Below are 12,126 nucleotides of genomic sequence, written 5' to 3' on the forward strand. Positions count from 1 at the left end.
TGTCCAAGTCATTCTGCAGCCTCCCCACATCCCCAATACTACCTGTCCCTCTACATATCTTTATATATCATCCAATGACCTTGGAGTGAGAGTTCCAATTTAGACCTTTTTTTTATGTTCTTGTTAAATATATATTGAGGTAGATAGTTTTCAACTTTGTCTACTGTAGATGGGGAGTTTGTTCTGAATTCTTTTCCATGCAATATTTTTTAAACATAATGTTTCAGCTTTCAACATTGCATACATGCAGAATGTATACAAGTTATACAGGATGTAACTAGTAGAGTTGATGAAAGGGAGCCACTGGATTTTCGGCAGGCTTTTGACAAAATCCCACGTAAGAGATTAGTGAGTAAAATTAAAGCGTATGGGATTAGAGTTAGTATATTGAGTTGCATTCAAAACTGGTTGGCAAACAGGAAACAAAGTGTAGGAATAAACAGATCTTTTTCCAAGTGGCAGGCAATGACTAGTGTGAAACTGCAGGGATCAGTACTGGGACCCCAGCTATTCATTATATATACTAATGATTTAGATTTTGGAACTAATTGTAACATCTCCAGATTTGCAGATGGCACAAAGCTGGGTGACAGGGCGATCTGTGAGGAAGATGCATACATGCTTCAGTGTGATTTGGATGAGTAGAGTGAATGGGCAAATATGGTATAACTGGGTAAATGTGAGGTTATCCACTTTTGGTATCAAAAGCGCGAAGGCAGATTATTATCAGAATGACCATAAATTAGGGGAGGGGAATGTGCAACGAGACTGAGTGTCCTCGTACACCAGTCACTAAAGGTGTACTACAGATACAGCAGGCAGTAAAAAATGCAAATGTTGTGTTGACCTTCAAAGCGTGAGGATTCAAGCACAGGAGCAGGGATGTCTTTATGCAACTATATAGGGCCTTGGTGAGGCAACACCTGGAATACTGTGTGCAGTTTTGGTCTCCATATCTGAGGAAGGATGTTCTTGCATTAGAGCGAGTGCAGAGAAGGTTCAGCAGACTGATTTGTGGGATGACAGGACTGTGTGTGAGGAGGGATTGTGTTGGATACAATTGTAATTGCTGGAGCTCAGAAGAATGAGGGGGCATCTCAAAGAAACCGTTAAAATTATAACAGAACTAGACAGGGTAGGTGCAAAAAGGATGTTCCCGATGGTTGGGATGTCCAGAACAAGGGGTCACATTCTGAGGAGTCATAAGAACATAATAAGAAATTGGAGCAAGAGTAGGCCATCTAGCCCTTCGAGCCTGCCTGCCATTCAATAAGATCATGGCTGATCTGAAGTGGCTCAGTTCCACTTTCCTGCTTTCTTCCCAAAACTCTTAATTCCCTTGCCTACCAAAAACCTATCTTGTCTAAAACCTATCGTGTCTTAAATATATTTAGCGAGGTAGCCTCCACTACTTCAATGGGCAGAGAATTCCAGAGATTCACCAGCTTTTGAGTGAAGAAGTTCCTCCTCAACACCGTTCTAAACTGCACCCCCCTTATCTTGAGGCTGTGCCCTCTAGTCCTGTTGTCCTTTCTGAGCGGGAAGAATCTCTCTACCTCTACCCTATCCATCCCCTTCATTATCTTATTCGTCTCTATAAGATCCCCCCTCATCCTTCTAAACTCCAACGAGTACAGACCCAGTCTATTTAGTCTCTCTTCATAGTCCAACCCGCTCATCTCCAGTATCAGCCTAGTGAACCTCCTCTGCATTCCCTCCAAGGCCAAAATATCCTTGCGCAAGTGCGGCGACCAAAACTGCACACAGTACTCCAGCTGCGGCCTCCCCAGTGCCCTGTTCAGTTGCAGCAAGACCTCCCTGCTTTTATATTCTATCCCTCTCACTATAAAGGCCAGCATCCCATTCGCCTTCTTGATCACCTGCAGACTGGGTTTTTGCGACTCATGCACAAGGACCCCCAGGTCCCTCTGCACCGTAGCATGCTGCAGCTTTTCGCCCTTTAAATAGTAATCCCTCCTACTATTATTCCTGCCAAAATGGATAACCTCACACTTGCTAAGATTGTACTCCATCTGCCAGGTCCTCGCCCACTTGCTCAGCCTATCTAGATCCCTCTGCAGACTTTCCACACCCTCCGCACAATTTGCTTTTCCACTTATCTTCGTGTCATCAGCAAATTTCGTCACCCTACACTCAGCCCCCTCCTCCAGATAATCTATATAAATGGTAAATAGCTGAGGCCCCAGCACCGATCCCTGCGGCACTCCACTAGTCACCAACCGCCAATCAGAATAGCACCCATTGATACCAACTCTCTGCCTCCTATTAGACAACCAATCCTCTATCCATGCTAACACCTTACCCCCAACTCCATGCCCCGTAATCTTCTGAAGCAACCTTTTGTGTGGCACCTTATCAAACGCCTTTTGAAAATCGAGAAACACCACATCCACCGGTTCCCCTCTGTGTACCACACTAGTCACATCCTCATAGAAATCCAATAAATTTGTCAAACACGACTTCCCATTAACGAATCTGTGCCACGTTGGCTCTATCAAACAATTCTTCTCAAGGTGCCTCACTATTTCTTCTTTGATGACGGATTCAAGCATTTTTCCAACTACAGACATTAAACCAACCGGCCTATCGTTCCCTGCCTTTTGCCTGCTACCTTTTTTAAACAGCGGCGTAACATTAGCCGTTTTCCAATCTTCCGGCACTTCCCCGGAATCCAGCAAAGTTTGGTAAATAATCACTATGTCAGGATAGATCATTTAAAATGGAGATGAGGAGCGATTTCTTCACTCAGAGAGTGGTCTGCCTGTGGAATTCGCTACCACAGGAAGTAGTTGGGGCCAAAACTTTGAATGTTTTCAAGAAGCAGTTAGACATAATACTTGAGGCAAAGTGGATCAGAAGATATGGAGGAAAGGCAGGATCTGGTCATTGAGTTGGATGATATGCCAAAATCATAATGAATGGCGGAGCAGGTTTGAAGGGCCAAATGGCCTCCTCCTGCTCCTATTTTCTCTTTCTATGTACCACAATTCAGGAATAAGACGGACTATAATTTACACCAGACGTTGGTTACAAGGATGATATTTACAAGTGTTTGCCAGTTCTTTGCTAGTGGAGAAGCAACACACTTGAAAATGTTTTCATAAGATAATTTGTTGCAAATTGGCATCAATATAAAGCCTACATTAACTTCCCCTTAACGGCTGCTCTCATTGTATTCCCATTGATGTTTCTTGCCAGAACAGAAAATACATCTTCACACAGAATGTCCAGTTTTCACTTATTGTGGGATTGTGCGCCAGCTTTTGATATAAAGAAAAGGAATTTTTTGTCATGAGGTTCAGATGTGGAATTATAATAAATGTATGGAACCCTTTGCTTCAATGTGGAATTGAGAATTATGTATTTTTATTCCCCTGTAGGGCATCAGACAGGAGTCGGAGGAGGGCTACAGTTGATCCTTTATTTTTAGGCTGCTGAGGGGAATATTCAGCTAGGCTTCTCAATCCTGAACATTGTCTCATGATCTCTTCTGAAAACCGCATGTGAATGAAGTCAAAATCGTGCTTTGCACCATTTTGAAAGTTTGCTGGTGAACAGTGTATCAATGCTCACGTATGACGTGATAAATTGAGATGCTGGGTTGTTGTAGGTATCTGTGTAGCTATACCCCAAGGTGAAAACAGTCAAAAAGGAAAAGCGTTGTTGATAGTTTAACCCAACTGAGCAGTGTTTCACTCATCCCACTAACTGTGAAATCTATTCCATTGTTCCAGATTATATCATCAATCTCACTTTCCCATTCTGAAACTGGTTGCTGGAATTCAAAACTAAACCACTTTTTTCTGGCATTGAGCACAGACATGTGATAGAATCTGAACGTCAATATAGGGTATGTTGCACACATGTTTTGATCCTAAAGGATTGCTTTTACCAGCTGTAAGTAATTGCTGGCATGCTGTCCATTGTACAAGTCCAACATCACAACAGGAACACGGGATTGCCACTTAATCATCAGTCTCCCAGTCACCTTTTTCTTTCCTATTAATCAATAGGTTGAGCACAGAACCCGCTCCCGCTTCTTCCCCACGCCAGCACCAACTTTTCCACAGTGCAGTTTGCGATCACTATCTTTGTTTTACATTGTTGCCAGTCTGCCTACCTTTTGGTCTTCATCCCGAGCAATAGATATTTTCAAACGTTTCATGACCAGTCAGCCCCAAGTGCAACTCTGCATAGGATGCAAAAATATTGGTCTTAGTTTCTCAACTTATAACACAATGATATGCATGATGACATTCTACTATGCTCCTAGTACTGCGTGGGAACAGCACTGAAGCCCAGACCTAACATTATGAGCGTGTCTTGTTTTACTAATATGGTGCACCTTCCACCGTATATTGGCGGATTGAGGCCCATGTTTGGCGTCACTGCCACTGGCTCTTAGATCTACATTTTCATGGCCCCCCCCCCCAAGATGTTAGAGGCATAGAATTATATCCTAGGGTGCTAGCAACAGAGAATACTTCAGACGTGATGTGAATGGCAAGTTATCATCTTAATTTACATCTGTGATAAACATGTTAACTTTCTCAATTTTCTCCCTTTTTAGGCAGCCTATGATAAAATCAGAAAAGCCAAAAAGCAGGCAGCGGAGAGAAACCAGAAACTCGACAGCAAGAGGAAGAAAGTAAAGCTAGGTATGTGAAATAATAAATAGCATTCCAAGCGATTGAGATGGCAAATGAAGCACTAAGGAGTGCGTCCTTTCGCAGCATTGGAGAGTTCAGCGAGAACACCTGACCAGGAAGTAACATTGAAGTATGACACTCAAAGGATTTTAACCTAGTTCAAAACTTTTGTGTGGTTGACCATAAAGCCTTTGACAGTGCAGAGCAGAAAGAACATTCATTTGCATTGTCTTAGTGACTACCATTTCTGACATTAGAGGCAAAATGTACGGGACTGGCCCCTCAAAGCCCACATTGACAAAATTCACAATTACAATTACAAACATTCAACATTTCCTAAAAATCAGTGCTATGTGATTAGTGAATAAATGGCATGATGCATGAAAATATGAAATATGTTGTATTTAATACTATAAGCAGAGAATAAAAGGTTCACAAAGAAAATGCTTGTTCAAACTGAGTGTCAAAACTTGTAACATGTCCCCAAGGCCATTTTCAGTTCTATTCCCCTTTCATCTGTGCTCCGTGGTAGATATGCTGCTCCACCTGCCATGACCTTCATTCACTCTGTCTGGATGTGAGATACAAAGAACAAAGAACAACCCAGCACGGGAAACAGGCCCTTCGGCCCAATGAGCCCGCGCCGCCGCATCACCCTACACCTATTCTACCCTGCGTGTCTACGAATGGAACCCCTAACTTAGCCAGATTCAGGGGAGAATAGTGTCAATTTAGTAATACTGATTGAGCCAAGGTCCAGTATTGTTTCCTCAATCTGTCTCTCTCTCCAATAAAAGATTGCTTTTGGGGGGCTTAAGAGTTATATGTATATCTATATAGTAATTTATAAAGTGCCGTTAAAAAGAAATGTTGCTGCTGAAGAGTTTTTTCTTTTCCCTCTTGTGGACTGTAAAAATCATAGGAAATTGCAGACAGAGACCCATATCCCATTAACCCCATGATAAGATACTTTGCTGCACTCCTAAGAAGTGGAGATATATAGGTTGGGCTTTGTGACCATCAACAAAATGTTACTGAATGAAGGTACCAAACTTAAAGGACTCTCCCAGAAACCAGTTATTATCATAGGACAAGCACAAAACATGTTGCAGCCCCACTAAATGTTAATCTGTGCTAATGAGGTGTAGATTAGGTTACACAATTCACTCACGGACTGACTTTGGTTTTCATCCATACTACTATTAGGAAATGCCAAGTTCTGCCGCAAAAGGAGGAAAGGTTCATCATTGTATGTCTAAGCTTAATCACAGGTAAAACGGTTGTTCAATTTCAGACTTGGAGGCCCGTGAGAGAGAAGCCCAGCTCAACGAAGAAGAGGAAGTTAAGATTGCAAAGAATTTAGATGAAGTGGTAAGTGCAAGATCAGGTCAGAATCCTGCAACATATTAAGTTCATACCATTTGGCCTCCTGCCAAAAATCAATTTCACACGCAAAAATAGCCACTTTGTGCTACATAAAGGCCAACATTGTTGATGGAATTGTGTGGCAATGTAAGTGTGTTCAGAAGAATGGCAAAAGTAGACAAAATTTGGTTCACCTGTTACTGATCCCATTGGATTGAAATTAGTATTTCTTCTGATAACCTGCACATCAGTCTTCCAACTTGTTGTCAGTAAAAGGCAATACAATCTATCTTTAGAGCTCAAGGGAAGCCATTACTCCTACAAATGAAGCATCTAACGATTTGTTTTTAAAAATAATTCATATATTATAACAGTTCTGAACAAGAATCATATTTGACTTAATGTTAATTGTGTCTCATTCCACAGATGCTGCCAGACCTGCTGAGGGTTTTCAGCATTTTCTGTTTTAATTTCAAATCTTCAGCATCCACCCCATTTTGCTTTTATTTTAACAGTAAAAGCATTTTACTGGTGTATTTTCTTTTGAATCAACATTTATTCTGCAGCATTGATGCATCAACTAAATGCACAACTGCTGCAGCTTCATCCATGTGAGCTTTGACAGAGGAGTGAGATAGAGCAATGGGGTCTGAATGGGGAGAATTAAGACTGGACATGGAGAGTGAAATAGGGCAGTAGTGGTCTGACTTGGGATTGTGCAGTAAAGTGAGGAAGTCTGTCTGCAGGAAGGAGGTAGATGATGATTGGTGTCCGAGTGTGGATTGTGATGTAGGATGATGACAGGATAAGTGTGTGACAACTTAGTGATGGTGATAATGAGGTTTGGATAAGAGTGATGAAGTTGCATTGATGTAGGACGATGTTGGAGTGCTCTAAAGTGTGATGTGGAGCAATGTTGGTAACTTGGTTGTGACCGTTGGCTTCAGGGTCCAAACAAAGTCAGATCAGAGTGAGTGGTTTAGGATCAGTTTTTTGTAGCTTATCTTCACATACGCACACTTTTTTTTAGGGCTATAGTGGGGGAAGTAGTGCAAGGATTCTCGGGCTGATTATCAACTCTCCTTTCATGGTCAACAAGTCCTGGCATTGGACTTGAACCCAGGACTTCTGGTCCAGAGGTAGGGACACTACCACTGTGAGATAGGACCATAACAAGATTTGTATAGTTTTCTCAGGTGAGGGTGGAGCATCTGGGTGCAGAAATAATCATGGGGGGCCATTGTTCAGAGTGCAGTATGGAATTGCGATCTCAATGGAAGAATAATTTTGAATAATTTTCAAGGTTTAGCATGTGAAATATGTCTTTAATGTTAGAGTTTTACTTGTGAGGATGTTTTTATGCTGGAATGTCTTGAATTTTTTGCTTAATTATATATCACTTAGAAGAAGTTGAGACAAGGTTTGGGCATTGTATTTGCTTGCAATACCCCAGGAGGATAAAGTCATATTGAATTTCATTCTAATAGCTGCCAAATGAGCTCCACTGGAAAGTGCATACAAATGAACAAAATATAAGGGCAGGATCAGATTAGGTTGTATTATTCAACACCTCCACAGTTGCATAACCTGCCAACACCTGTTCTCCTATTTTGTGAATTAAGAATGGTAACTTGGATATGGCACCAGAGGAGAGTTGATCTATGTGTCAGCTATTGCCAGCTTTAAGTGATGAAGGGAGAAGATTGTACAGTAAAGAAATTCATAGGATTGGGTTTTACTCTATTCAAATTTTGTGATAATTTTGAGATATTTCCTTACCTTGGCTTGTGAAGTGAAGAGAGTTTGCATTCCTATGCATCTGGAGCTCATTAATAGAGATACAGCAATTAAACTTAACCATGATGCTACTTGTAACTTCCTCATTTCATAAACAAAGTTTGTACTCTTTGATTTGTGGAGATTTAGATACTTTTCACCTGGTTATCATATCCATGCAGTATTTGGTTTGCGGCATCCAGTATTGAAAGACATTTAATGAAATACACTCCGAAAGTGCAACCTTTTTACTGAGGCATTAAAATGTTGTCCTGTTTCCCCAGATTTTGACTCAAATCTAGCTAGAACTCTGAATGCTAGACCCTTTACTGGCACTGGTAAAAATCCGAAACAAAATTGGTTTGGGAAATTCCTTATTTACTGTTATGAGCCACACTGATATTAAATGTGAGGGTATCCCAAACCCCAGAAGGGTAATTTGGAACACGAGTTCATAGAAGTGTATGTGTTTTCTTTTTGGTATTAAATGAGGAACAATGTACAACCCAGTGAGGAAACAGTCCATTTGTATGAACAATTAATAAAGAATATTTACTTAAAACTAAAAGAAAAACAAAAACACATGACAAGGAGGACTAAAATATTCTGCGACACTTAAGGATACTGATCACTATACACAATTTTATATGAAACTATCTCTTGGTCCCCAAAATTACCTACGTTCACCTGAACTCTGGGACGCTTCTTATAAGAACATAAGAAATAGGAGCAGGAGTAGGCCATCTAGCCCTTCGAGCCTGCCCCGCCATTCAATAAGATCATGGCTGATCTGTCGTGGCTCAGTTCCACATTCCCGCCCTCTCCCCATAACCTAGGACTGGAGGGTCTTAATGACATTACTGTTACTAGAGAGGCAGTGCTCGACAGACTGGAGGGGCTGATTGTGGACAAGTCGCCAGGACCGGATGGAATGCATCCAAGGGTTCTGAAAGAAATGGCGGAGGTGATAGTGGATGCCTTGGTGGTTATTTTCCAGACGTCGCTGGATTCCAGGGAAGTGCCGGAAGATTGGAAAACGGCTAATGTTACGCCGTTGTTTAAGAAGGGTGGCAGGCAAAAGGCAGGGAATTATAGGCCGGTTAGTTTAACGTCTGTTGTAGGTAAAATGTTAGAATCCGTCATCAAGGAGGAAATAGCGAGGCATCTTGAGAGGAATTGCTTGATAGAGCAGACGCAGCACGGTTTCGTTAAAGGGAAGTCGTGTCTGACAAATTTACTGGAGTTCTATGAGGATGTGTCTAGGGCGGTAGATAGAGGAGAGCCGGTGGATGTGGTCTTTCTTGATTTTCAGAAGGCGTTTGACAAGGTACCTCACAAGAGGTTATTGCAGAAGGTCAGGGGACATGGAGTTGGGGGTAGGGTGTTAGCGTGGATAGAAGATTGGTTGTCAAATAGGAGGCAGAGAGTGGGGGTCAATGGGTGCTATTCGGATTGGCGGATGGTGACTAGTGGAGTGCCCCAGGGGTCGGTGCTGGGGCCACAGCTATTTACCATTTATATAGATGATCTGGAGGAGGGAACCGAGTGTAGGGTGTCGAAATTTGCTGATGACACCAAGATTGGTGGAACGGCAAATTGTGCGGAGGGTGTGGAGAGTCTACAGAAAGATCTAGATAGGCTGGGCGAATGGGCCAGGAACTGGCAAATGGAATTTAATGTTGGCAAGTGCGAGGTGGTACACTTTGGTAGGAATAATGGTAGGAAGGATTATTACTTACGTGGCGAAAAACTGCAGCAGGCGACGGTGCAGAGGGACCTCGGGGTCCTTGTGCATGAGTCGCAAAAACCCAGCTTGCAGGTGCAGCAGGTGGTCAGGAAGGTGAATGGGATGCTGGCCTTCATAGCGAGGGGGATTGAATATAAAGAAGGGTAGGAGAAACTATGAAGCTGGGCTAGCGCTTAATGTAAAAAAGGATAGCAAGAGTTTTTATAAATATATAAAAAGGAAGAGGCTGGCTAGGGTGAACGTTGGTCCCTTAGAGGATGAGAAGGGGGACTTAGTGGTAGGGGATGGGTATATGGCTGAGGTCTTGAATAACTTTTTTGTTTCTGTCTTCACGGAGGAGGACGTGAATAAATTGCCGGGTGTTAGAGACCTCTCTTATCAGAAACCCATCAACCCGCGTCTTAAAAACATTTAGCGAGGTAGCCTCCACCACTTCAATGGGCAGAGAATTCCAGAGATTCACCACCCTTTGAGTGAAGAAGTTCCTCCTCAACTCCGTTCTAAACCGCCCCCCCTTTATCTTGAGGCTGTGCCCCCTAGTCCTACTATCCTTTCTGAGCGGGAAGAGTCTCTCCACCTCTATCCTATCCATCCCATTCATCATCTTATACGTCTCAATGAGATCTCCCCTCATTCTTCTAAACTCTAACGAGTACAAGCCTAATTTATTCAGCCTCTCCTCATAGCTCAACCCCCTCAACTCCAGCATCAGCCTAGTAAACCTCCTCTGCACTCCCTCCAAGGCCAAAATATCCTTGCATAAGTATGGCGCCCAAAACTGCACATAGTACTCCAGCTGCGGCCTCACCAATGCCCTATACAGCCGCAGCAAGACCTCCTACCACCCAATAGTGAATAACTCTGAGCTAAATCTAGCAAATAATTATTGCAACCAAATTAAGGTGACCATGTCTGGGAATTAGTCCTCTGGTTCAGTAAAGACGGAAAATGGTATCTTCTCTCAGATGACTATAGTTGCAACTCGCTGCAGCTGTGATGTTGACTTGGATTTCAACCTTGTCTTCCCATTTTTCGTAGTTATGGTTTTACAGATATACAATTTCATTCCCTTTGATTTTATTTCCCTGTGAAGTCAACTTTTGGCAGATACATGTCAATTTCCTTATCTCTCCATTTTGAAGTTATCAATTCTATAGCCCACTTATTTCCCACTGATGGACTAATTGGCATCTTATCATTCCTCCAGCCTTCTGCCTCAAATCAACTCACTGTTTTGACTTTTTAATAATTTTCCCCAATTTTTAACATTACTTAAAAGCAGAAATAGATTCTATTGATGTACCCTGCAAATTTTCAGTTTTCAGAGGGACAGTTGTATGTACACGTATAGTGCCTCTTCATTGCCCTTGTCATGTTGTACTGCGGGTTAAAGCAGCATGGAAACAGACAGGCGACGCATGCCCTGCTGTGTGTTGAAGTTGCTTTAGTAACCTTGTACATAGAGAATGAAACTCATGATTCATGAACTCACCAATTGGAATGTCGCCATCCCAACACTTGGCTCCCAGATGAAGCTTGGCCATTTGGTTGAAATACTAGTGATTGTCCTGTTTCTGAACCTTTGCCAGGCTAGAAGGAGGGGGGGCTGCGCGCGGCAGCAGCAGCAGGGAGATGCAACTTAAAAAGGAAGAGCATTCTGTGCAAGCTAGTCTGTTTCTAATCAACAATACAACAGTTCCAAAGTACAGAACCCTAGCTGGAAACGGCAGAGGAACACCACTAATAGCACAGATGTCTCAGTTTATAACATATGAGATTATAGGATTTGGTAGGATCTGTTTCCTCATTTTAAGCAATGGCATAATATTTGGAAGGAAGGAGACGAGCACTGTTTCCATGCTGTGCACCTTGTTTTGTTCATTTTCATGCTGAATTTTTTTTTCTGGTAATTGGTTTCAAACTACTTAACCGATATCAAGTTTTTCAGAGGTATTCACTGACACATATCTTGTCACCAATGTAGGTTTAATGTAATTAATGTAATTCTCTGCATAGAAGTGGAATGATAATATAACCATGGTGCAGAAATTAAAGGAATTGTATAAAATTAATATATTGCGGTGATTTCAAAGCAGTGAATTTTTGAATCTCAGCAATTTTATTTTATAAGTTTTAAATTCGGATTATTAGCTAGCCTATTTCTATATTACTTATGGATACAGCAGTGTCAGAGGTGTTGTCTTTTGGATGAAGTATTAGATTGAGACCCAGTCTTCCTTTTTGAGTGGATGTAAAACCCCATGATACTGTTCCCAAAAGATCAAGGGAGTTTCCCTCATTGTCCTGGCCAATATTTATCCCTCAACCAAAATAACTGATCTGGCCATTATCTTACTACTGTTTGTCAGACCTTACTGTGTGCAGATTGGCTACCTCTGTTTCCTTGTGCTCACTTTTGCTCACTGTCTTGCTGTCTTTCTACCATTCACTCTCAATTTCATGCTTTCGCTCTCTCTCCCTTTCTTCCTTTTCTTCTTTTCTTTTTGTAACTGGCCCTCCTTGAAGGCAGCGTGCTGACACAGTGGTTAGCATTGCTGACACAGTAGT

At 42.0% G+C, this 12,126-nt stretch overlaps 1 protein-coding gene across 1 annotated transcript in view; it reads left to right on the forward strand.

Annotated features, from left to right (window-relative positions):
- The window catches only part of dnajc17 (DnaJ (Hsp40) homolog, subfamily C, member 17), a 167,854-nt gene that overhangs the window by 47,725 nt on the left and 108,003 nt on the right, over window positions 1–12,126 (forward strand). The window contains exons 4-5 of the mRNA XM_080202991.1: window positions 4,592–4,679; window positions 5,965–6,041. Of these exons, the coding sequence (XP_080059117.1) occupies window positions 4,592–4,679; window positions 5,965–6,041 (165 nt within the window). The remainder of the gene's footprint in view (window positions 1–4,591; window positions 4,680–5,964; window positions 6,042–12,126) is intronic.

The sequence above is a fragment of the Carcharhinus amblyrhynchos genome, chromosome 14, assembly GCF_965287045.1.
Source record: "Carcharhinus amblyrhynchos chromosome 14, sCarAmb.v2.hapA, whole genome shotgun sequence".
In the NCBI taxonomy this organism is placed as follows: Eukaryota; Metazoa; Chordata; class Chondrichthyes; order Carcharhiniformes; family Carcharhinidae; genus Carcharhinus; species Carcharhinus amblyrhynchos.